General features: G+C 40.9%; 1 protein-coding gene across 3 annotated transcripts; it reads right to left on the bottom strand.

Moving 5' to 3' along the window:
- Nucleotides 1–584: 584 nt before the first annotated feature.
- UBE2I (ubiquitin conjugating enzyme E2 I) lies at nucleotides 585–27,360 on the bottom strand. Of its 3 annotated transcripts, none has more exons than XM_074964532.1 (7): nucleotides 26,699–26,734; nucleotides 17,621–17,699; nucleotides 17,097–17,180; nucleotides 7,351–7,423; nucleotides 3,639–3,748; nucleotides 3,388–3,467; nucleotides 585–1,217 (listed from the first exon to the last, which is right to left on the bottom strand). In XM_074964532.1, exons 2-7 carry the CDS (start codon nucleotides 17,684–17,686, stop codon nucleotides 1,154–1,156), a joined length of 477 nt encoding a protein of 158 aa, XP_074820633.1. In that variant the 5' UTR covers nucleotides 17,687–17,699; nucleotides 26,699–26,734; the 3' UTR covers nucleotides 585–1,153. The 3 variants fall into 3 exon arrangements, with proteins under 3 accessions (XP_074820633.1, XP_074820632.1, XP_074820631.1); XM_074964531.1 differs by lacking the exon at nucleotides 26,699–26,734 and adding an exon at nucleotides 27,049–27,360 and having other exon boundaries at nucleotides 586–1,217; XM_074964530.1 differs by lacking the exon at nucleotides 26,699–26,734 and adding an exon at nucleotides 26,752–27,002 and having other exon boundaries at nucleotides 587–1,217.

Below are 27,360 nucleotides of genomic sequence, written 5' to 3' on the forward strand. Positions count from 1 at the left end.
AGATCACATCCACTCCTGCTTAGATAACATTTCTTACATTGTTTACAGTTCATCCTTCTTTGGGTTGTGAATGTCAGGCATCCTAGTATATGCCTGGGGTTCAAAAAGTTTTGATTTGTGAACCAGTCACTCTAAACTGGTTACCCTAAAATATCAGATCCCAAAGATGAAGATAAAGATAATCAATTATGCTTCTTGGCATTGGCCTATTGATAAATTTGTAGTCTAGTCACAATATTGTCCAATCAGCACCACTGTAAACAATCATCAGCTTTGGTAATGGCCAATGTGCTAGTCAAAATGGACTTTCCTTAAAAGACCTGAGAAATTGATTTAGATTAACCAAGTCTGAGAGACTATCATTCAAGAGTAAAGAGTTAGAGAAGGGTCACTTCTACAATAAGAGAGTGCGGGGTGGGAAGGCTAACAATGAAACAGGCGTACAATATTAGAAGCCTTTATAAAAAGGAAGGGTCATTTAATTTTGCTTTCTGAGACTATATTTAACTGGAAGGCTTTTCTCCTTTTATCATTTCAATGAAGATAATGAAACAAAAACCTTTATATAAACAGTTTATTTACTCTAAACAGCAACACAGACAAAACGCCATATAAACACAAAAGGAAGTGATGCAGAATCAAGATGCTGGCTGACTTTGGATCTCTGAGGCTCTTAAGCAATAACAACCTAGTTTCTGAAAGATAGAAAAACAAATTAAGGGGAGGGAAGGGGGTGGAGGGTATGATTTTTTCATACAGCCAGCTAGAGTCTAAATATAGTTCTAAACATTTTAAAGCATGCCTGCATCAGATAGCAAAGTAACTAGAGATACTAGTGAATTTATAGAAGTATAAAAGTTTATAATTTTACAGCAGTTGAAATACTGACATCAATATTAAAATAAAAGCAAGTTTTACATAACAATCAAAAATACAAAAGACTGAAGGAAGAGACCCTGTATGAAAAAACTGGGGGCAATTCAGCGAATTCAGAACTGTATACAAGTGGCGAATATGGAAAATGGCACACATACGACCCCCTCCCCTAAGTGAATATTAATTGTACATAGCAACATTAGATTTTGCAAAAATTTTGTAAACAAGTTCTTGCCAAACCAATCCCTTCCTTTTTAAGATGCTGTATGACAGGTGCTTATGATGGCGCAAACTTCTTGGCTTGTGCTCGAACCCTCTTTTCATATTCCACTCTGTTTTGGCTGGATATAAAAAAAATAAAAGTTATTAGACGTTTCAGATGTCAATTATGTCAAGCTGCACAATGAATATGAGACCCTCAAATTATTCCTTAAGGCAAGAGAGATTAGGAAAAGATGAAGTATCTTATGTACTCATGACAGTAGGAAAACCCATGACTGAACTGTCCAAAGGGTAAACAGAAAAAAAAATCTTGGCTATACCAACAGCTCACTGTCCAAACACTGCTCATTTAATTAACGAGAGGGTCATTTGCACTGCAGGACCCATTTTGTTTGAAAAGAATTGACTAGTCTAAACAGGTTGGTAGCCCAGGTAAGACAGAGCTCACTAACATCTGTCCAGTAGGGTATGCTGCAGGAAATAAGAAGAAGATTGTATCTCAGAAGCAAAAGCATTTTGTGGAAGGAGACAAGACATTTACAGAGTTACTCTGTTAGATTCGCCACAGAATAGATGTCTGTGAAAATACCATGACATTTCTATTATTTCATTAACTGCTCTTCATATACTAACGTATATCATGTTACCTCACCCACCCATATTTCTAATATCCTGGGATCAACACGGTTACCACTACACTACACTGTATACTAAAATAATGTAATTTCTTCCAAAGTTTCTCTTACACATGTTATATCACCACAGAACACAATCTCACTGAAGATTTGGTAAATTACAGGGTTTCTCCTCAGGGTCACACAGCCCTTTCTTCCCACCCTAAAAGTCGGGCAAGAGAAGATGCTGGGCTTAGAAGGCTGTGTATAGATGTGCAGTTTAACTTACTTTCCTATAGCTAAAAGGAAGAAAAAGACAAGATAATTCGTGGAACTGGTACTGCTAGTTTACAACACGGCTACTACTGTAGAACAACTAGCCAGTAGTGAAATAACACAGTACAGCAGAAATCTAAACAAAGCATTGGCATGTGAAGGAAATTTATTCTTGAACAGGGACATTTAACAGTTCATATAAAAAGGACACCTGTTTATGAAGCACCATGTCTTCCCATGCATTTGGGTACCAGATTAATAAATGAGCAATTCCAGTTCCTCTTGTTTGTTACCCAGGCTCTTAGCATTAGTCTATAGGCAATTAAAAAATTTCTTCCCCTCATGTCTTTTGGTTCCTTGATTCATTTTGTTCTCAACATCTCAGTTTTCTGCCACCTGAGTGCTCATGTCTTCCCTCTTTCCACCATCTCCTTTTGCTATCAGTTTAACCCCCTCCTGACTATTCTAGCTAGTCTGTCCCCAAGGAGATTGGTCCCTCCTCTACTGAGGTGGAAGCCATCCAAGCTATGCAGCCGCCTCTTCCCACAGAAGGTGGAACAATGTTCTGCAAAGAAAGCTCTCCATCCTGCACCACTTACCTAGCCATCAATTCACTTTCAGAATCTTCTGCCCTCTGTCTTTCTTTGCTTATGGGACAGGAAGGATCTCAGAGAAGATTGCTTAGACAATCAGAGATGTTCTTTCTTACCTTTAAGATTTCACAGCTTAGCCCTACACTGCTTTTCAAACGGATAACCTCACTGCATCCAATGCCATGTCATTCTGACAAAGTTCCAGCTGTCACCACCCATAAGCCCACTTCTCACTAAGATCTCCATACTCTTTCCTATGCTGCCCCATATACACTGCACAAACTCCCCCAAAATAACTGTAAACCCACTAATTTAAGACCAAAATGGCTACAGAACCCCCCAGTTCATTACAGTTAGGAATGTAATGAGGAACGATTGTGCATGTAGCTACTGTACAGGACTTGTTAACTCATCCGTCCTCTCCCTTGCCTCTACACATTAATTTCACCCAACTGTTATGTCTTGTTAACCTAGGATTGTAAACTCTTTAGGGGGCAAGGACTCTTTACATATCCGTACAGCACAATGGGACTTTGATTCCTCATTAGGGCCTCTATATGCTACTGTATTAACTTGCCTTGCTATCACTGGACCTTCTACCTTAACTTTGAAGTTAGTTGGTTGTTTTGTTGAGGTTACAGCATAGAACTAAACATCTCTACATAAAGCAGACCCAGAAATTATTTTCTAGAAGCTGCTTTACCTGTCTCACCATCAATCACACAAATGGAGACCCAGGGTTTACAAACAGCTATAGGCCAGTCAATGTGTTTGTTAAATAAATAAATAAAAATCCAGCTACTAACCAGTAAATTGTGTAAGCCTCTGCTTGAGCTGGGTCTTGAATATTTGGTTCATTTAGAAGTTCTTGTATTCCTAACAAGATCTGTATAAGAAAACATGGAAAAAAATTTATGTAAATATTACTATGAAACGTGTACAATTCAGAACTTCTATAAATAAAATGTAGAATTGTGCACAAGACATTTGAGAATCACACAAAAGTTAAGCTGACAAAGCAAGCAAAGGTGTAGTTTTAACAGAAGAATGTTTTGACCTGTTTAATTGTGATTGCTGGCCTCCAATCCTTATCCTCCTCTAAGATGGAGAGGCACACTGTGCCTGAAGGATACACATTTGGGTGGAATAATGGTGGTTCAAATTTACCTAAGGAAGAAAAGAGTTCTTTATGTGCAAATCTAAGATTTTGAACCAAGTTTCATTAAATCAGAACATTTAAAAAGTCGACTTCTAGTAAAGCTGGCCATTTCCCCTATACCACAAGGCAACCAATCTCCCATTGTCACAATCCCATTCAGAAAATCCATGAAGTTTTTCTGCAGTGCAGTTACCTTTAGTTCTCCCTCCTTCGTTGGGTCTACTTGTATCTCCACGCCAGATCTCAGTCACATTACTGAATATGTTAATCAATCCAGGCCAAAATATGTTCTGAATGAACAATATTACCTATTATTCATGCTAAGATGGAGGATTTCATTAATGCTAAATGACACTAAGTGCAGTGAAAATGTACAGGGGATCACTTATTACTTAAAAGAACTCTGTACAGAGCAGCTCACCCAAACCTTTACTGCTTCCTCCCAGAGCTCAGATCCCACCACTGCTATGAAATACGGTGGACTGAAAGAGTATCCTGGATAATATTTAACACACAACACTCTTTATATGTTTAAATTGCTGTATGAACATTAATGGGCACTGACATGATGAGGAGCACAACAAACATCCTGCTTTGAAATACAGTTCCCAAAACAAGCACTGCCACAAGCAACAGCTCTTACACCAGAGGACAGTTTCTCTTGCTATTTCACCAAGCTCTATTCAGAGTAGTTTTGTGATGGTCTGGGCCCAAAAAGTAATACTACTTATATCAACACTCCACACTCCTTCATAAAATAATGAAGCACATCCACTCGGATGACCACATCTATACATTTTCACCACCTACTCCCCCCATTCTTTGCAAGTGTTACATTAAAGAGACATTTATAATACCTTTAAAAAGTCTCCTTACTAAAAGTTTGTCTATTTTAAGTTTCCATCTTTTTTTTGTTTCATTTTATCTTTATGTACAAGACCAATAACTGCATTCAGAACACAACAGTGAATTTTAAATTAAGCTTAAATTACATTTAAATCAGGACATTTCTATTCCATTTAGGTTGTACAATCAATTTTGTCCCTAAAATTAAATTGTGTTTCTTTAATATCTCTATTGCCTTTGTAAGGACTTAAAAGCAAAGTGGCAGATGACTGATTCTGTAGCAAGACAGTTTCAGAAATATTCCCTATCTTTAAAATGAGGAATTCCATTAATACTGGCAGAATTTTTCAAGCCAGCTGATATTTCTCCAAATGCCTGCTGTATACTTTTACAAGTGAAAAGAAAGGCTCTCTGTTATGTCACCTGCATTAAACTGGAGATCAACTGAAGAAAGAGCCTAAACACATCAGATAAATTTCCAAGGTCCTGAAGAAACAGGACAAAAACCTTTAGGTGGCATATTGTACTCTCTCAGGGAGCATCACATTCAATCCATTATCCCAACTACACATACAAAATGATAGGGTCCAAATTAGCTGTTGCCAGTCACAAAAAAGATCTTGGAGTCATCATGAATATTTCTCTGAAAACATCTGTTCACTGTGCAGCAGCAGTGAAAAAAGCTAACAGAATGTTGGTAACCATTAGGAAAGGGATAGATAAGACAGAAAATATCATAATGCCTCTATATAAGTCCATGGTATGCCTACACTTGGAATACTGCATACACTTCTGATCGCCCATCTCAAAAAAGGGATTAGAATTGCAAAGAACAGAGAATGTCAACAAAAAAACAATTAGGGGTATGGAACGACTTCCATATGAGGAGAGATTAAAGAGACAAGGACTGTTCATCTTAGGAAAAAGACGACTGGGGGGGGAGGTATGATAGATATCTAAAAATCATGAATGCTGTGGAAGAAGTGAATATGGAAGAGTTATTTTCCTTTTCATATAAACACAAAAACCAGGGGTCATCCAATGAAATGAATAGGCACCAGGTTTAAAATAAACATAAGGAAGTACTTCCTTCATGCAACCACTCAGTCAACCTGTGGAACTCATTGCCAAGGGATGCTGTGAAGGCCAAACGCATAACTGGATTCCACAAAGAACTGGACAAGTTCATGGAGGATAAGCCAATCAATGGCTACTAGCCAAGAAGGTCAGGATGCAATCTCATGCTCTGGATGTCCCTACACCTCTGACTGCTAGAAGCTGGGATTGGACCACTTGATAATTGCCCTGTTCTGTTAATTCCTCCTGAAGTACCTGGTACCAGCCACTGTCGGAAGACAGGATGTTGGGTTAGATGGACCACTGGTCTGACCCAGTATGGCCATTCTTATGTTTGAATTGGAAAAACTTAAATCTTGACATCAATGTGAGATAACACATTCCTGCCTCAGATGATGCTAAAGACATCAAAAAGCAACAGCCTTGTTTTTAAAAAGCTGTATGTGGTAACTTAAATAATAGATTTGAAAAATAATTTGTTCAAGAAAGCCAGTGATTAGCTAGGGCAACAGAACTCCATAGACAGAGATATCCATGAATTTTAAAAGACAGTTTTCCTAAAGATTTCCCTAATGGATACTGGAACATTATGATCAGTAGTAGCTATATAGCTATCATAAAGCAGAATGCATTGACTCTACAGCCAGAATACCAGTTTACGAACACCAAAGATAATCATAAATACAAATGGTTTCTACAGCTTGCAGTAGGATAAAAAATTGCAAAGAAGAATTATTTATGTGATACGTGTCCTGTACACGTATCACACGCAAAAAAGCCAAATTGATGTTAATGTAATGTTATGATATCAAATGTTAAAGTGAACACACTCCAAAAATTATCACTACTACAACACTGCACCTCCTGGGTATCTTATAGTACATGGGAACATTTAAGGGAAAGGAACAGAAAAATATGAAGTAGACAACTTTGCTAAGTTAAAAATTGATAGAATAATCCTAACTTTTGAAAATTTGATCTCCCATCTTTAATATTTAATTAAAACTAGATTTTTAAAAAACAGAATGAAGAAAAATCTGGAGCTAGGTAGCCTGAGAGCTGTTGCTGTATGTCTATTCAGCTTATGGAGGTCTTTCAAAACAAGTATGCACTCGCTACACACACATTCACACTGCTTCCACTTACGTGCTATCCTCTTAACTTAAGGTACTTTTCTATCAAGAATGCACAATACACAATTTTCAGTACACAACTTAGCAGATGCAACAGTTGTCAGTGACAACTATGCCAAGTTTCAAAATTGAGCCATAATTACTGGAACCATATTAGAAAAAAGTGATCTTTAATTAAAAAACCCAATCCCTTTCCCCCTAAAAAACCTCAAGCCAAAAAAACGCAAACAAAACCAAAAAAAAAAAAAAAACCCACAGATTTTTCCTATCTCCCTGAATTTAAGTAGCTGAACAGCTTTCTTAAACTTTCTAAAGAGGCAAGCCAGGGAAAATTTTATTCTAAAGATGGGTATGTAAACGCACATGAAAATAAGGATTATAACCATTTCAGTTTTAACTATAATAGGCATTAAACATCCAGGATAATTAATGAAGTGTTATAAAACTTCCACCCTACCATCAGCAGAAAGCAGGTAGTTAGTTTTTCATACAGCAATAAGCACTCAGATTCAACACCATTCTATTAGAAACTGGTATTCTGTCACTTTACTTACATTTTGGGGGTGAGGAGGGATAGTCATCCTTGAAAAGCATCCGTAGTTTAAATAAGCCTCCTTCCCATGGTGTCTGTCAGGAAATTTCAGCAAAGTTAGTTAGATTATGGTAACACCCAAAGTATGCCAAGCACTTTCAAAATAGATGGGGAGTTTATAGTCTAAAGAGAACAGACACAGAAATTAAAGGTGCATGCCAGGGGGGAAAAAAAACTATTCAAGCACAACAAATAGGGTTATTACATGACTATCCACTACACTATATGTATTTATTTTAATATTTTTTATAGGATACTTGCCTCTCTGCCTACCTATTGTTAGGTTTCTTAAAAAAAAACTTTTTAATTTCCTTCTTTAAAATGTATTTTGTGTTTTAAGGCACTAAGTTAATTTGAATTAACTGTTTCCTGGACTTTGTTTTAAGCAACTGTTCTTCAGAAGTCTCACATTTCTCCCTCAGTGTTGTTACTGTGCTATTATTAATATCCCAATCCTAACTAACACTATTATCTATCACTGATAATTCTTCAGTTTCTCACTAAGAATACCCCACCCACCCATGATTTTAATGAAAGTAAGAATGTTGCAATCCAACCTTCACTGCATGCCCTCCCGTGAGGAAAAACAACAAAAGATGAAGCTGCTCTCATCCCGAAGACCAGCATGGGCACACATGGAAAGTTCCAAGAAGGTTGGTGCTGATTATATCAGTCACTGATGGAACAGCGAAGGTATCTTTACAGGCTGTCTCTTTATGTCTCTCTAGGGTGTTGGAGTCTTTACAGGCCATCCCCCTATGAAGAAGTTGGTTGAGCTACCTGAGTCACATTGCTGTGGTAATAGAAAACCGGTGGCCCGGTACCCTATCTGCTGCCACTGCACCTGGGTCAGTGTGGCCTCTTGTCATTTAGGTAGGAAGTTACTTAGGTATACCCCTTAAGGATGATGAATTAGATACAGACTAGTCATACCACTTCTCACTAAATTTCACAATGGGGGATTACTAAAAGAGTACTCAGGTGCTGCAAAAAGTGGGGTCACTGCTTCAGTAGGGGTTGTCTCCCCATCATGCCAGTCCTGTACCAATGCACTGTGTTGCATTAGGGAGCACCATGTAAGATGCAAGACGGTGGCCCTAAATACTTGGTCACTTACAATCCCCCAGTACCTCTGGCACCAGTAAGGGAGCTGCATCATCCTGGGTGAGTTGTAGTTTGGGTGCATGTACTCTACCTCCTTCCTACAGATTCAGGTACAGTACTCTTCAGTTTCTGACCCCTCTCATTTTGCAAAGTTCTGCCATTTGCTGAACAGATCACCCACCATGATATCTAAGCATTGAAGTGAGATTTCTGTACCTATTTTACAAGAAATCCCAAAGTTTGTCTGTGGTTGGCGATGTACATTACCATAAAGAAATGTAGCCAACACGGAACTCTAATCATTTGTCAGAAAGACATCTTTCCTGCTACTAGCAGCAATTTATTTAATTGAGTTCATATGGTGAGCTACGATTGGGAATTTATATTTTAAGAGTCAGCAAATCATATGAGATGTTTAAGAGTACAAGTCAGTTTTTAGCATTGCAATATCATCTCACAGCTGCATCGGTGTACCTATTCGGTCCATATGTATGAACAAGGCAAGTAGTGGTATACAGATACGGTCAAGAAGTTACCTTACATGTAGAGAAGGCACTGACTGAAAAAACCTAAAACTTGCTCTGCCACGTAAGCATGATTTAAACACACTTCAGTTTGCCAATAAGTCAATTAAGACATCTAGTATGAACACATCTGAACTCAACAGGGGACATACTTTATTATTTAAATGCTAACATGCCTCTGGCCACCAATAAGGTTCAAAACCTCATGATGCTGTACGTCATACAAACATAAGGCAACCCAATCCCTGTCCTCAAGAGCTTGCACTCAAAAGACAAATATCTGACAGAGGGTGGAAGGAAATGGTAAAAGAAACACTATTTTGTTTCCATTGTGAAATCTGATCTAAAAGGGAAAGAATATCAAGAAAGGAATTCTAGAACAAACAGTAAAAGCTAGGAAGGCATTCTGATATTACTCAATCTAGTGAGGGCATAATTATGCTCGAGAAGGTGCATTGGGCTTGTCCACACTTGAAACACTACAGCAGCACAAGACGGGAGGGGTTCTCCTTATCAGCAGTTAATTCAACTCTCCGAGAGTCGGTAGCTAGGTCAAGAGAAAAATTCCTCCATCAACCTAGCACGGTCTACACTGAGGGTTAGATTGCCTTAACCATGTCGCTCAGGAGGTGTAGATTCTTCCCACACACTTGAGCAACATAGCTGGATCAACTTAACTTTTGAGTATAGACCAGGCCTTTATCTGCTATTATAGGTGATTCTCTTATTTTGGATAACTGATTTACGTATCAAGTTGGCAAATCTCATTCACTGAGAGATCTTCCTTCTAGTTTGTATATTTTTATACAAGCATCAAGAACTAATTTGAGGTTTGCAAGTTTGGAAATTCATACCAAGTAAAACCAGATGTCAATTTGATTGCAAAGTAACGTTGAACAAGTTGTCCAAATACTCAGGTTACTCAGAAGAGATATTTGTCATTAACAGCAGGGTGCTTCAGGATTCCATACTAGATCTAAAGTTTAAATATCCTCTTTCAGGTAATTAATAAATATGAGTAATAATGAGGTAGCAAAATTTGCAGGTGACAAATTTATTTTGGTTAGTTAGGATCAGAGAACTATGAAGAACTTCAGAGATACCTAAACAAGTAGGTGAATGGGCAACATAATGGCAAATGAAGTTCTATGTCAATAAATATGAAGTAATACCCATTTTGGCGAGAAGAGACTAAATTACTCATACACCTTACAGGATTCTAAATTAACTGTTAACTCAGGAAAGAGTCCTGTGCATCACTACAGATAATGAAGACCTCTGCACAATGTGCACCTATAGTCAAAAAAAGAAAAAGTGATACTAGGATGTGTAAGGAATGGGATGGAGAATAATACACAGATATTATAATGCCTTTATTATGGTGGCATGTCAGCACTATAGTTAAAGTTGCTTCACAGCTTCTGTTTAAAGTTCAACCTAAATCCCCTAAAAACATGCTAAGTCGCATTCCTCTGAAATTTGGTGTGCTTCTGGGGGGGGTTAGTGACCCAAATTCGTGGTCATTTGAGGTAGGGGCTGCAGTGATATAAGACCTGAAAAAAGAAACAGCCACTTTTTAAAAAGTTTCTGTGGTCTTGTTTTGTCCAGAGCTAGAGATCAAACTATTGATATACTGTAGGTCAAAATGGTCTCAACCAGTGAAGTTTTACCAAAAGTTGTGCATGGCACCCACTAAACCTTTAGGGGACTCAAACCAGGAAAAGTAGTTAAGCAAACTAAGGGCTTATCTACATTAGCACCTCAGCGCTGCAACTTTCTTGCTCAGGGGTATGAAAACACCTCCCTGAGCGCTGCAAGTTTCAGCACGGTAACGTGGCAGTGTAGGCTGTGCTCCCAGCGCTGGGAGCTACTCGTGGAGGTAGGGTTTGGTTTTGTTTTTTTACAGCCGTGACTACACAGCCACATTAAAGTCCTGCTGCGGGAGTGCTTAAACATTGCTAGTGAAGACATGCCCATACATTTTTACGTTACGCATGCAGATACAGGGGGGAAAAAAGCTTGAAGGTTTCCATTCCTACTATTTTACATGCTTTAAGTTTGAATCATAGAATCATAGAATATCAGGGTTGGAAGGGACCCCAGAAGGTCATCTAGTCCAACCCCCTGCTCGAAGCAGGACCAATTCCCAGTTAAATCATCCCAGCCAGGGCTTTGTCAAGCCTGACCTTAAAAACCTCTAAGGAAGGAGATTCTACCACCTCCCTAGGTAACGCATTCCAGTGTTTCACCACCCTCTTAGTGAAAAAGTTTTTCCTAATATCCAATCTAAACCTCCCCCATTGCAACTTGAGACCATTACTCCTCGTTCTGTCATCTGCTACCATTGAGAACAGTCTAGAGCCATCCTCTTTGGAACCCCCTTTCAGGTAGTTGAAAGCAGCTATCAAATCCCCCCTCATTCTTCTCTTCTGCAGACTAAACAATCCCAGCTCCCTCAGCCTCTCCTCATAAGTCATGTGCTCTAGACCCCTAATCATTTTTGTTGCCCTTCGCTGGACTCTCTCCAATTTATCCACATCCTTCTTGTAGTGTGGGGCCCAAAACTGGACACAGTACTCCAGATGAGGCCTCACCAGTGTCGAATAGAGTCTTTGACTCTTGTAAGTGCACTAAAATCTGAACATTTACTCAGATTGCTTTGAAATTTGGTGTGTCTTATGGTGATACAGGGTAGTTTTAGTGATCCAAGCTTGAGGTCATTTGACCAAGGGGTTTCTGAGTTAACCCTCCAAAAAACAGTTTCCTTCTGTTGCTTTATACTGTTAAACTGACAGGTACTAATGACTGGATGAATTACAGACTTTATTGACATTGCTGGCTATGGATTCACCCTTTAATTAACATAATTATGGGTAAAATAAGCATAAGCCCCCATCTGAGAAAAAAAGTTTTGGACTGAGTGGCTGGAGGTTGCTACAATTTGAGAGTCTTGAGTGACAATTTTGTTTTGGATGGAATGTAATCAAAGAATTTTGGGATGAAAAATTAAACATGTGAATGCTTCCTAGGAAGGATGAGGTATTAGGGAGCAGACAAAGTGAGTTTTGGGCCTGCAGCAAGGGGAGAAGGGTGATGTGGAAGGGGATAAATGGGGATGGGTGGTAGAAAAGGGGAGAGCTGTTAGGGGCTCAGGGGAGTGGAAGTGTGGGGCTCTGGGAAGGCTGCATGGGGGTGAGTGGCAAGGAAACTGGGGGGAAAACAGGGACAGGCGGCATCTGTCAGCTCCACATTCTCCCCTCCCATGTGTGTGCCCAGATCTGGTGAACTCTTGCAGCTTTAGTGAGGTCAGAGACCTCCTCCTTGCCCCCCCCCCCGAGCTGGATTGTGGTGGGCCTTGACCCCCCTCTCCCCCAACAGTGTGTGTGAGCCCCTTACTTCCTGTCTCCTTGTGTGCGCCAGGATCTGGGGGGGCCTGTGCCCATCTACAGTGGTTCAACCCTCCCCCATTTAAGTTGGATTCTGGGGTGTCTGCCCTTTTGGGAGAGTCTCAGGCCCCCGTCCCTGTTCCCTATGTGAGCCAGAATCTGGGGAAGTCCTGCTCCTTTGGATGAGGGGCTGAAAACAGGAATCCTTCATGCATTTCATAAGTTCTAAAGCACTCAGCAGGGGAATAGGAAGACCAATGGAGATGAATGGAACAGTTTGCAGGTCTACACTTAAAATGCTGCACCAGCGGAGCTGCACCGCTTCAGTGAAGACTACTACAAGAGAGAGTTTCTCCCATCAGCACAGTTAATCCACCTTCGTGAGAGGTGGTAGCTATGCCAAAGGGCGAAGTCCTCCATTGACACAGTGCTGGCTACTCAGTATAGTGGATTTCACACCTCTGAGCAATATAGTTATACCAATGTACATTTGTAGAGTACAGCGGGCCTCAGAGCTATTGTTTCAGGTTGTATTCATCTATATGGGGTGTTCCCATTCAGCTGGCAACATCACATTGAAATTAATGCTTCACACCTTTCAGAGCCTCCTGCACTGGAGAGGATGTGTAGAGGAACCCTTTCCCTCCATCATCCCTGTATCCTTCTTGTTTATAGAATCATACTTTTAAGTGCTCTAAAATGCACATGCTTTACTGGATTTTTCTGAACCTCATGGGAGTTCTGTGCCGGGTGAATGACCCAAATTTGGGGTCATTTAAACCAGAGGTTCCAGAGACACAAGCCCTAAAAAAATCAGCTGTTTTTTCAAAAGGTTTCTAGATTATTATTTTTTTGGCACAGATCTAGAGCTCAGACTATTGCTGTGATGTGGGTCAAAATAGTCTCAGTCAATTTTTACCCAAGGTACTGCATGGCACCCACTAAGTCTTTGGGGGACCCAAATTGTAAATAGTATTTAAGAAAAAACACTCATTGCTTGCGTAGATGTGCATTCTGGAAGGATTATGTTGTGTGTCTGCTAATAAAGAAAAAAAATATTAGGATTTCCATGCATCCACCTTATGCTTGCCTGGGTTGCTCGAGGAACTGTGCCAACACCATTGCTCACAGTGAATACCCTACCACTGAGATTTCTAGTCCCAACCTTTGTACATCTGTACAATGAATTATTAAATCTTTGTTGCTTGCTACAAGCTGTTACAACATAACATTTTTATTTTATTGAGAGGTTTACAGTGAACACAGCAGAACAGTCAGCAATCAGTCAAACCATAATCTTTGTTCTATCAAGTCAGAAGGAGCCAGAGACAAAGGACTTTGGGGGGAGGGAGAGGCAAGACTTGGATTGGCTATTTGAGAAAAACGTCTATTTTACTAGCCACTGGGGGACAGGTGGCAGGGAGTGGAAGTGGCTACTTCCTGGTCTGGGGGCAGATTCTTGTTGGGTTGCCAGTGTGGATTCTGTGTGATTCCTGATTCATAAGATGGCAGAAGTCTGCAGAAGATCAAGGTGTGCGCCACGACATGGGGATTGCTGACTACAGGCTGATTGGCATGGAAAGAGGTGGCCTTTGATGGCATCATGTTTTGCCCACTCTGAAGCATCTAACCATTGATTTTAGAGGTTGTGCTCTACCCAACATTGTGGTGATTCACTGGGGCCTTATTCCTGTCATGCATCTCATAGAATGTACCAGAGCAGATTTGGACAACTCAGAGATTTGTGTCCAGGAGCCGTGATAGTTTACTCGGATTTGGCTGAACATCTGAATAATTGTTACAGTGAGGATATAAAAGCTATTGATAAGCATTGGAAAAACAATAAATCAGGAAATTGGAGGGTTCATGGCTGACCAGAAAACACATGCTGTCTCGCATAGAAACATTTCAAACTCTGACACCTCACTGTTTCTCAAGATGGGGCACATCGATTGGACAGGGATCAGAGGATCTCTCTCTGACATAAGATTATCAGTAATTTGGAACCACCACCTATCTGTGGTTCCTCTCACTGGCCCAGCCACAAACTCCACCCTCCAACCATTCTGAAACAACACTCCACCGTAACATAGTTGTCCTTCGCTCCACGAACTACCCAGAAATCAAGTTATAGGTGGGGAGGAAATAATAGCAACAGAAAATCTGTTTATCAGGTAACGGACTCCAGGGAGATGCATTCCCTGCTTATGGGCTGGGGGACCACAGTGACTGAGTCAGGGGCATGGATAGGGAGGTGTGTTTGTTCCGGTGGGAGGGAAAGGGCGGCTGGCTGGCTGGCTATTATGTGAATTGCAGGACATATGTACAACTGCTTAAATGACTATTAACTCCTACCAACATATCTTTTCCTGTTTAAAAAAAACTAGGAAAGTCAATGGCAAAAAATGATATTATCGCAGAGTTACAATAGTTTAGTGGTAAGTCATTCCCTTGCAGAAAGCTGAGTTGAGCAAAGGTTGCCCATGCAACCTTAACTCTGCTCTCTTTCAGCACTGGCCCAATAGACCCTCCTTAACATACATACCTATACTCTGCCAAGCCCACAGTTGCTGAAATATACAAGCTCTTCAACTCTTTTCACAACCCAATCACTCTCACCCACAGGGTTCCATCTAACACTGTTAAAAGACAAACGGTGGGGGGGAAAGGTTGTCCATGCCACCTTTCTTCTACCCTCTTTGAGTATGCACACATTGAGGCATTGTACACACTGGCCATTGACACTGTAAGATTCCAAAGGTTCCAGATCTGGTTGTACACTCACACACTTGGCCAACTCCCTAGAAAGAATACCACTTAGGTACAATTTAAGAACCATTTCACAGCGTTTTACAACTTACTTACACTTTCATTTAACCATCACTAAAGCATTAGAATCCTCTCATATTCCACCACCCTACTGACAATATCCTTTGTAATAAAGGCTTTATGCCCTGCTACTGAGATAACCAACAATTCCACATAGAAATGATGCATATTGCATCCTGAAGGTACATATGTACTCTTCCCTTTCCTCACACACAAGAGGGTGGAAAACAGATCACAACTAGGTCACAAACCTCAAAGTAATCCACAGTTCTCACAAACATACCTCTACCAAGCAGAGCCATCTTTCATCACAGCTACACCGGACACTGACCACAGGGTATGCAAGCAGATAATAAATGCTTAACTACTCTCATATCCCAGCTTGCTACTGACAATACCCTTGTAATAAAACCGCATGCCTTGCTAATTATATAATGTACACAAGTTTACACTGAAATTATGCATATTGGATCCTAAAAGGTACACATGCACCTCTTCCTTTTGCTCACACACATCTGAGGGTGCAAAATATAGATCTCACACACCTCAAAGTAACCCACACAAGTCCTCAGAACACAAACACAGCTTTATCAAGTGGCCCTACTGCTGTTAGCGTACATACCACCTAATACACTGGCTACACCTGAAGCATATCCAAATTCCTATAGGCTACCAGCCCCAAAGGAATAGAGGCAAGGTGGGGTGGGCAAGCGCTCTCCCTCCTTTTTTGTCCTTTAGCAGTGTTAGATGGAATCCTGTTGGTGAGAGTGAACGGGTTATAAAAGGAGGTAAAGAACTGTAAAAGGAGATGAAGCAACTGTAGGGTTGGCACAGTAAACTATAAGGGCATAATGGGGCATTGTTAAAGGGAACAGAGTTAAAGTTCCATAGGCTACCTTAACAGTGCATTTCCTGGTTTTCACAAGTTTTGAATTTGCTCAACTCATTGTTCTTTAAGGAGATAGCATACTACCAAGCAACCTTAACTCTACATTGGCATAGTTTTTTGCCATTGAATATAAACCAATGGTGCAGTCTCACCTGGAATACTTTGTAAAGTACTGATCACTCTGTCTCAAAAACCATACTGTAGAATTAAAGGAGGTTCAGAGAAAAGTGATGAGAATGATCAAGAACAAGGAAAAACTATGGAGAGAGACTGAAAAGATTGGGATTATTTACCTTGAAAAGGAGATGAATAAGAGGGACATAATAAAAACATCAAATAAAACAACATATAGAGAAGGCAAATAGCAAGCTTCTGCTCTCTCTCTCTCATTACACAAGTACAAGGGGACACTCAAATTAAAAAGGTGAAAAAGAGAAACTTTTTCATATAACATGTAATAAACTGTGGAAGTCATGCCACAGGATGTCACTGAGGCGAAAATTTTAGCAAGATTCAAAAAGGGTTTGGACATTTATATAGGTAAGAGGTTATAATTAATTATATAGGTTATAATTAACGACAATATTTTGAAAGGGGTGTTAATCCTCATGCTTCAGGGCTTAAGCCAATCTAAGTATTAAAGGCTATGCTGAGACAACGCAGGAGGAAGAGGGGAAGATTATCCCATATATGATTACTGTAGACTATTTACACCTTCCTCTGACGCATCTGGTACTGGCCACTGTCACAGACAGGACACTGAACTAGATGGACGTTGGGTCTGATCCAATATGGCAGTTCCTATGTGCCTATTCCATGTGGCTTCCAAAGTAGTTCTGGAATTTGATTAAAACTGAACACTTATGTTAAAGTGTATTTCATAAATTGCACTAAAAGTTATTCATGATTTACATCTGTTAAAAATTAGTTTTCAGCATGGGAGATAAATGTTAACAAAATTGACAGTAAGTCTTACCCCTTTCTTTCCTGGAATAGCACATTCCCAATTCATGAGATTCATCGTGCCATCTGGATTTTTTGTAGGTACTGCTACAAATCCCTGAATTAAAACAGAAACCCAAAGTAAGACTTCTGAAAGTACATTTAACGCTGATGGAAAGGAGTACTTGTGGCACCTTAGAGACTAACCAATTTATTTGAGCATGAGCTTTCGTGAGCTATAGCTCACTTCGAAAGCTCATGCTCAAATAAATTGGTAAGTCTCTAAGGTGCCACAAGTACTCCTTTTCTTTTTGCGAATACAGACTAACACGGCTGTTACTCTGAAACTTAACGCTGATGCAGCATCAAAACATATATTTGTACAATGCAGTCCCTCTCTACCTACACCAACTTGCTTGACATTTCTTCATGTATCAGAGGAGGAGTTTTCAACAGCTGCTTTATAGTTCCATTTCACATTAAAAAAGGACACCAGAACAACACAAGTTCAGTGTGAAGTTGCAGAAGTTAACCACTTGAGAGTACTGTTCTACTTACAAATGGATGGTCTTTTCTCCAAGCTTTCCTCTCCTGTGCAAGTCTGCTGAGGGCGATCCCAGACATGTTCAAAATCCCTCTAAAACATAAACAGTTGCCCGTTAGAGCAAATAGAACTCCTCAAGTTAGTCATGCAGTGATGAATAAATACACTTCAAACTCCACACATTTTCTTTTTTAACATTTATTAGATTGACTGGCAAACAATTACTTTTTAAGGCTCTACACAGCATAGAAGTTCTGTTAGAAATAGCAGAGCATCTAAGTGAGGGGTTCTCAGGACAAATTTTTTGGTGGCCGCTCTCACACTTTTTCCTAAAATACTTAATTAGCTTTAGGAAAAACAAATAAATATGCACATATATATGTCCAAATCATTGTAATTTTTTTATTGCCAGCTAGTAAGTCTGTTGTGAAAAGTGATAGTAACAAACATACAAGTATTGCTTTTTACAGCACATTTACTCAGCCCTGTCAAGCCTCGGGACAAATTAAGCCCTGAAAGGGAGGCATTGGGGGAGGCAGCAGGGGCCAGGAGCAATGGGGGTGAGTGGAAGGGAGGCAGTGGGGGACTGGAGCCCGAAGTCCTGTGGCCAGAGCCTGCTACCCTGCCACTCCAGGGCTGAAGTCCGAAGCCTGACCCCCCACGACCCCTGGGAAGGTGGGGAACTCACCGGCTGCCTAATTCTCCAGCATTGTGCCCCAGGTGTCTCCAAAGGGAGGACAGGACCCAACCCCTGCTGGCGCCCCAGCAATCGACACCAAAATAGTGCATCCAGGAGCAACAGGGAGGGGCCACTCGCTACTCCCCCCCACCCCACAACAGCCCAGAAGGCTGTGGCCACAAGAAAAGCCCACAGTGGCTGCATGTGGCCACATTTGAAAAATGCTGATCTAAGATCGGCTTCTCTACACAGGGATGTTTACTGGCATAATCTCTACCAGTATAGGTTATGCCACTAAATTTCCCCGTATCAACAAGCCTTAAACTACTAGACTTGAACTAAGTTCTTGAACACTACCTCCATCTTGTGTTTCACAGTTGCATTACATTGGCAAAGGGAATTCAGTAGTAGTTTAACATCTACATTCTGATGCTGTCAGAATAGGATACAACATATACCACACTGCCAGTAGTAAGATAAAGGTTCAGGAACAATAGGGGTTTAAATTTTGAAAGAGCGTGCAAATATTCTGTCTCCCTAAGGAGACCGATGTGGCATTCACTTGCAGAGGAGGACATCTATGCTGCTGATCATGCTTACTGAGCTTCCCTACCAGCAATCCAGAAAGCAGTAGAAAGTAGCCTGTAAACTGCTGCCTGGCTGGGACACAAACTATTCTGCACAGGAGCAATTAAGATGTCAATCCTATCAAGATCATATCAGTTTCAATCTGATGATACTGCAGTAGTAACCACCAATGAATGGTGGGCAGAAACAGGAGTACAGATGTGAGCCTGTAGAGAAAGAGGCTGGCAGATACACAAGATAGTTGGCCCATGGTGTCATTTCAGGACACTGGACTTGAGGACCACACTTAATCCTGTCTTTCTGGAAGCAGTACAGACTACGAGAAGCAGGACAATACTGTGGAATCAGGGTCACAAACAAAATGTGCCAAAAAAATTTCAGATCTCAAGACCAGAAAAAAAAGAAAAGCAAAGCAGAGATCTATTATTACAAGAGGGAGGAGTGACGCACATTAAGACAATGGAAAGAGAAGAAAGCCTCACACAAAATCCAAGAAGAGAAATATTAGATAATACTTAGTCCTGCCATGAGTGCAGGGGACTGGATTAGATGACCTCTTGAGGTCCCTTCCAGTCCTGTGATTTTATGAAACTAAAGCAGTGATAAGCAAGAGGTGGTGGTTTATTTAGACAATTAAATTGGTACCCAAAAGCCCAGGAGTTAATTTATTAAATGGGCCGTAAGAAGCAGCTCATAGAATCTCCTCACAAAAAGTTTTCATTCCCCCAGCTTCATGAACAGTTGCAGGTACTCAGCACCTCAGAAAGTCAGGCCAACTTGTTTAATTTCATTTGTGTAAATACATAAACCTGTATGACAGCCAGAGGTCTCCAAACAGTTCCTCTTTCAGTACACAGTAATAGAAGACTAATGAGATGCTAACTGCCATCTATCTAAATAGATGAAGGAATCTATAAAAGGGTTTATAACTACTTTCCTCCTGTTACATTAACAGTCTGGGTATCAATTTAATCAATGTGAACATTTCAAATTCTACAGTTTAAGTTTATTATCGAAAAGCATTTTAATTCCAGTTTACAGAAATCCTCATTTTGAACTTCACATTGGTTCATACTACTTTTCCATACCATCTATAAATTGGAAATTTGTCACCTTCAAAATTTTAATATTTTCCCTTTGAGCAACACAAAGAAGGTCCAAAGAGATCTGACACCTACTTCATACAAGTCTTGAATAACAGCATCAAATTAGATTTTGAAGAAACACACACTCACACATTAATGCATTCAATGATATTTCACAACAACTTTCCATCCAGTCCTACTTCTGAGTTTCAGAGTTAGTTTTGCTTGAATGCATATATTCCAGAAATGCCATAAATACAACTTGAAAGCTAACAATTAAATTCATCTTTATACAAAGCTAAATTTCATTAGAAAAAGTGAGATCTGGATAGGGTGAATAGATAAAGTAATAATACTGCTTCCAGAATTCTGCAGTTGGTCTAACTTTCCCTAGAATTAGAAACTAATCACTCATACACAGATTAAGTTAAATGAATATGGTAGAGATATGTATTTGGCTCTTTGCTATGCCAGAACATTTGTGGGGCTAGTTAAATACTGTGCCCAAAGAATACTGTATGTGCCTCTAATCATTTATTCTGCTTGTGGAAGCAAAAGCAGATTTCATGGAAAGGATGCTGTGAGAATAGGATACAAGTCACGTTATGAGACCAATACTTTGTTTCAAAACATTTTCTATCATGTTATGAAAGGAATAATTTATTCAGTGTCATTTATAGATGAACACTCATCACTCCCAGAGCAAGAATCAGGAAATATGTGCAGTAGAACCCTGACATATATATTCATATTCAGTAGTTCATTAAAGAGAATGATGGTGAAAGTTTTGTATCGGTTGCAAAGGACACAAAATCACTCAAGATAGTTAAGTCCTAGGCAGACTGGGAAGAATTACAAAGGGATCTCACAAAACTGTGTGACTGGGCAACAAAATGGCAGAAGAAATTCAATGCTGACAAGTGCAAAGCAACGCACATTAGAAAACATAATCCCAACATTACATAAAAAATGAGGGGGGTCTAAATTAGCTGTTACCACTCAAAAAAGACATTGTAGTCATCATGGATAGTTCTCTGAAAACACCTGCTCAATGTCCAGCAGCAGTGAAAAAAGCTAACAGAATGTTAGGAACCATTAGGAAAGAAAGAGATAAGACGACAGAATATATAACGCCACTACATAAATCCATGATACAGCCACACCTCGAGTATTGTATGCAATTCTGCTTGCCCCATCTCAAAAAAGATATATTAGAACTGGAAAAAGTACAGAGAAGGGCAACAAAAATTATTAGCGGTATGGAACAACATCCATATGAGGACAGATTAAAAAGACTGGGTCTATTCATCTTAGAAAAGAGATGACTGAGGAGGGAATATGATAGAGGTCTAGAAAATCATGAATGGTGTGGAGAAAATGAATAAGGAAGTTTTATTTACCCATTCACATGACACACAAGCTAGGGGTCACCTAACGAAATTAACTTAAACATAAGGAACTACTTCTTCACACAATTCCCAGTGTAACTCGTTGCCAGGGGATGTTGTGAAGGTCAGAAGTATAACTGGGTTTAAAAAAAAAAAAAAGAATTAAACAAGTTCATGGAGGATATGTCCACCGATGGCTATTAGCCAAGGGGGTCAGGGGCGCAACCCTATGCTCTGAGTCTCCCTAAAACTCTGACTGCTAGAAGCTGGGATTGGACAACAGGAGATGGATCACTCAATAAACTGCCCTGTTCTGTTCTCTCCCTCTGAAGCATCTGACATTGGCCACTGTCAGAAGACAGGATATTGGGCTAGATGGTCCATATGTCTGACCACATGTGGCCATTTTTAAGCTCTTGCATTTTAATTGTGCAGTCAGCCTCTCTTTCCCTTCAATCACTGAAGAACTTGTAGACTCATTACCAGACAGATACAGCAAGTAGCTGCTGGTCCACACTATACAAACTGAGAAAGCTAATTGTGTTTACAACCTAATCGAATATCCCAAGTTATCAGATGCAGAAAAGAGGTAACTGATCAATGTGAACATTTCAAATTCTACAGTCTAAGTTTATTATTGAAAAGCATAATAAACATTAGGAAACATTAAGGGCCAGATTTTGCTCTCAGCTATACAAATGCAGATCCATGAAGTTAACAGATTAAGGCGTGGTCTACACTAGAAAATTAGGTCAATTTAACTACATCAGTCAGGGTTGTGAAAAAATCCCACACCCCTGAATGGCACACTTAAGCCAACCTAAGTCCCCATGTAGAACTCTTCCGTCGACCTAGCTACTGCCTCTCAGGGAGGTGGATTACCTATGCTGATAGGAGAAACCTTCCTGTCAGCATAGGTAGCATCTACACTGAAGTACTGCAGCTGTGCCCCTGTAGCATTTTAAGTGTAGACTAGTCCTAAATTGCATGTGTATATGTGAGCAAAGGTTCTAGCTTTTCAGACTGCTGTAGCCTACAGAGTACCTACAAGCTATCACCAAACAAGGTTCTCAACAAAACGACTTACTGGACCTTGAGCTACTATCTTTGGTTTAAGGTAAAGTCTCGTGCATCTTTCTGTAGACTACCTGCCTGTTCCAGCAGCAATGCACTGTGCAATGGGCTAGCAAGTTTACAGTGTAAGAAGAAACTGTAGAAAGTTCTCTTCAGATTTCACTGGAACAGAAATTTGACTCATCAGTTTAGCATATTAATCAAGACAAATTCAGACTACTTTCAAAGGGTTTCTATACAATGTTGTCTATATTAGTGGTTTAAGTGTTTATACCTCAAGATTAAATTAAACTAAGCCTTGAGAAGGGCTCTAAAATCCTATTTACATGAAAAAAGTCAAATATATTAGGTTGTATATCTACCTATCCCCCACACTCCATGTGAGATATGGAAATAACTCAGACCTCTCTCATAGAAGCATGGGGAATTAAATTAATATTTGTAAAGCTCTAAATGCTAAGTATAATTACAGAAAAATCAGTTTCCTTTCACATTACTATAATATCAGATCAGTGTTACATGAAAAAGATAAATCACAGCCCTTAAATAGTACAGGATTCTCACCAAGCTATTTCAGCAGTTTAGTCTAGTAGTCAAGTGGTAACATTTTCAAAAGCACCTAAGTGACGTAGAAGCTTAAGTCCCATTTTCAAATAGGACATAAGCACTTAGAAGTAAAAGTTCCACTGAAAGTCACTGGGATTTAGGCTCTTAAGTCACTTGTAAAAAATGCAATATAGGTGCTTTTGAAAATTTTACTAATGTACACAAATAGATTGAATGAGGCTAATTATTAGTTGACCTAATTATTTTACAAGAAAGCATGAAGTCCCTCATGCTGTGAATTTACTTTGAAGCTCTAGAATTCATTTCAATCTATACATATCGCTTGGGCTAGAGAATAATCAGAGTTTGAAAACCTGAACATGGATTTCATGGCATGTAGCAAGTTTTCTACCTTAAAATCCATTAAAAATTAGCTCAGAAAAATGTTACAAATGGATCTACAAATACTATGGTGCTATTATACACTCCTAGATAGAAAACGGACCTCCTTATTTACAGGTTAATGTATATGGTCTGCAGATTTTCAAAGTGATTAGCTGGAAATATGCAGAAACAAGAAATTGAGAAGATTTTACAGAAAAAAATTAAACCCAATCAAGACAAAAATCTGCCAAATGTGACTTTAGACAAGTTAGTATTTCCTCTCCACCTTTAACCAGAAAATAGTAAACTACAACAATATTTGTTGCACAAAATCAAAGAATTCTTGTCTAGTGGTTAAGGTGCAAGTATGGAGTCTTTAGATCTGAGTTTTATTCTCAGGTGTGCCATAACAATGGATGACTTTGGGCAAATTACTTACTTAAAGAGACTCAACCCAAGTTTGGCACACAATTTAAATTGATGGGGGAAAGCTTTTATAAAATGTATGCCCTAGAGAATGTTTCCATGTTGTCTCTTTAAACTCCAATAGCAAATTTAAAATTTTAAACATTCCTCTACAGTGTTCACAGCTCAAGTATCCTAACCACCAAGCCCTGTGAAAATGGCAAAATGTTTTCATACTTAATTGATTTTCATTGTGTACTTCATGTATTTCTTTCCACTTCGACAAGCACTTGTAAACACAGAAAGTAAAACTGGAGATTTTAATTCATTTCAGTTTCAGTAATTTAACCTATCAGTAATATAGGTTAAAAACTTATAATGCAATTGAAATTGACCATTTCATTTTAATCTCTGCCTTTGTTTACTCTTCTGAAAAACTGGGATATGAAAGAATGTAAAATTAACTAAAAAACACATTGAAATCCACAGACAGAAACTGCCACAGATGTACAAAGTATTATATGCATTGTGGGGAATTGTCGCATCTAATTTTTAACCCTTTGTTCCAGATTCACAGGCAAGCCAAGAATTGTATTAGAGATCTCATTTTCCTTATTCTCCAGCAGCCTCCCTTTTGAAGTTTAGCAACTTCCCCACGAAATACTCTAGGTATTTAGAGTGCAAACATGAAAAAAAAAAAATAAAGCAGATGAGTAAGGAAACTTGCCATTTTCTTCCTCAGGGTATTTAAAAATCTAGGAAATCATATGTTTGTTTGAGGTAGGCCTTTGGCAGCTAGTATACTTTCTGGTGACTAACCACTACATGGAATACCCCAGATTTCAATGACCCTAAAGGTCAAAAACAAGTATCTAAAGCCTGCCATCTCTTTTACACCCACTGATTGCAATTATGGCAGAGCTAGAAGACTATACAAGAAGAGCCACTTACTAATGCAGATCCCCTTGGTTATGAGTGTACAATAGGAGAGCAAGGCAGGCGACTGTCTAACCTCCAGTGAATTCCACTTTGTAGTGTCCCTCCAGTGAAAGCACCTACTAGCATTTATTACTCAGATTGCATCACTGTTGGAGTTTGATCAATCTGTTAATCCTCTGTCTCTTTTTGGAATACACTTTAGCACCAGGAAAAACCACTCCAGCATCTCCGAATCCCACCTCCTTTTCCACTAAACCACTCCTCAAAAATAAATCTGTTTCTTGTGTGTTTTCTTTCAGAGTAGCAGTTTTACCTGAAATGCCTGATTTTTCAGTTATAGCTACTAGCTTTTGAGACCATTAGCGGCATAAGAAGTTTCTAGCAATTCCATCTCACATTTCTTAACATCTGGAGTCTTCTCTTTTCCCCCCATGAGAAATAAGTGCTGTTAAATTTGATATTTTTTTTTTCTAAACTTGATGAGTTTACTAGTGCTGAATGGAACTGAGCTAGCAGCCATGAAGACTGAAGAGGCCTGCAACAGCCACTTGAAAACATAATAAAGAGGTCAGCCTCCACTTCCCATTCAGTTCTTTGCCTCAGAGCACCAACCATGGTGATGATTTTTTGTTATGCTGGTATTTGCCCACTAGGAACTGAACTGAGATGCCCAAACTCATTTCACATAAGACATCAAAAAACAACAGGTAAGATCTGTCTGTCATTAACTATTTTGGCTGAATCCAAACCCTACATCCAAAAGACGAATTGCTCAATATATCCCATTACTGATCTCCCTGGCTACCCAGCTTGTCTGGTCCAAAGAATCCGTTTGTTGCCCTGTGATGCAATGTCTCCAAAGTAGTATCTTTCCTGTGGAAATAGATCTGCATACAGTATTCCAAATGAGGGCTCACAGGTGCCTGGAATAATTACAGGATCACCATTTTGTTTCACATCCTGGTTACCTTTAACAATTCTTATTTAGCCCACAGCAGAACACTAGTATGAAAGTGTCTAACACAGCTAGTCTTACACACCTACACTTCCTATTTGAGAAGCTAAATATTACCACACAAGGAAAATACATGTATGAATAATTTGTCCAAAGAGTGAAAAGCTTCTGCTTCTGTGAAGAGTAGGGAGCACCTAAGCATGGGATCCAATCAGAATAATGCTGGACTGACTAAATGAAACTACCCTACTAACAGGATGGGAGCAGAAAAAGCGTGTGTTTGGCTTTGCCTACATACAGAAGCCCAGAGGTTTATCCACAGTGGAACAGCAAAAGGCAACTCACAGATACTAGTCCTATTACCTTCTTCAGCTCCATAACTTTACTAGGTCTGTAAAACAGTTTTCAAGGCAGTGCTCAGAAACGCCTGCCAGCGCTGCGGTCCCTGCACTCCATAAGTGGTGCTGGTGTTTCAATAGGCCCTCATAGTTTATGCTTCACAGCAGGGAGGGACCCAGCGTAAGTCCCTAAGTGGGGCTGAGAGGGGCCATCTCCCTGTCAGAAATCGCTGGGGCAGAGGCTACCCGACAGAGGCGCGAGAGCGAAGATACCCCGGGGAGAGCTGCTGTACAGGCCACAGGCACTTGCGGCCGGGAGCTCCTCGGGGCAGGGACTCGGCCCGTCCCAGCCCGGTTAACTGCCCAGACCCTGCCACTCCGAGTTCCGACAGGGAGAGCCCGAGCTCCGGTCCCCGCAGGTGGGGAAAGGCGGGCTCCCCAAGGCCCGCCGCGCGCAAGTGCCGCCGGGGCGGGCGGGGGCGCAGGCCGCTGGCCCGTCCCCACCCAAGGCTCGCAGGCCAAGGCCCGGCCCGCACCGGGCGAAGGGGGAATGGGCTCCGGCCGGGGTACGTGGGTACTCGGGCCCTGCAGCAGCTCCCCCCTCACACCGCGGGGGGGAGCGGCCGGGCCCAGAGAAGGCGGCTCAGGGAGCAGGAGAAACCGGAGCCCGAGCACCCCGAAGACCCACTTCCCTGCCCCAGGCTCCGTCACCATTGCAGCCTCTGGCCCCGCCGCCCTCAGGCCCTCGCCCGGCCAGGCCTCACCGTGAGCGGCCGCAGCACCCGCGCGTGTCCCGGATTGAGGCAGCGGCGAATGACCCGGATGTTCCCGACTCGGCTCCCCCCCTTTGTCTCTGGTCCGGACTTTCCCTCCCTCCTTGCTCGGTGCGGAATGCAGCGGCGTGGAATGTCCCTCAGTCCGACCCGTCCGTCCCGCTGCGCCGCCGCAGTGTTACCCTCAATCGGACCCGTCCGGCACCTTCCTGACACAGGGCCGTGAGGTGGCCAATACAGCGCCAGAACGGAGGCCATATGGGAAGCTCCGTGTGGCAGTCTCCCTACCTCACTCCAGTCTCTTTGTGCTTCGCCTTCCAGGGACGGCCCCCGCCGCCGTGCCTGAGCGGATTTTTCCTGTAGGCACTGAGTTAGTCACCTGTGCCTCTCAAAGGAAACGGCGGCGGTGTCGATGGGCCAGACTGGAAAGGGCGGGACCAGGACCCGCCCACAGGGACTCGCAAGACGCCACTCAGTCAGGACCCGTTGGCTCCCACGAGGCCCCTGCACGGGGGGGCGCCCACCTCGGAATCACGTGGCTTCCCACGAGCCGTTTGCCCGGCCCAGCGCCGGCCGCGTGCTCCGCGGTGGGGTCCGTCG

Source organism: Natator depressus, chromosome 10, assembly GCF_965152275.1.
Source record: "Natator depressus isolate rNatDep1 chromosome 10, rNatDep2.hap1, whole genome shotgun sequence".
Lineage (NCBI taxonomy): Eukaryota > Metazoa > Chordata > Testudines > Cheloniidae > Natator > Natator depressus.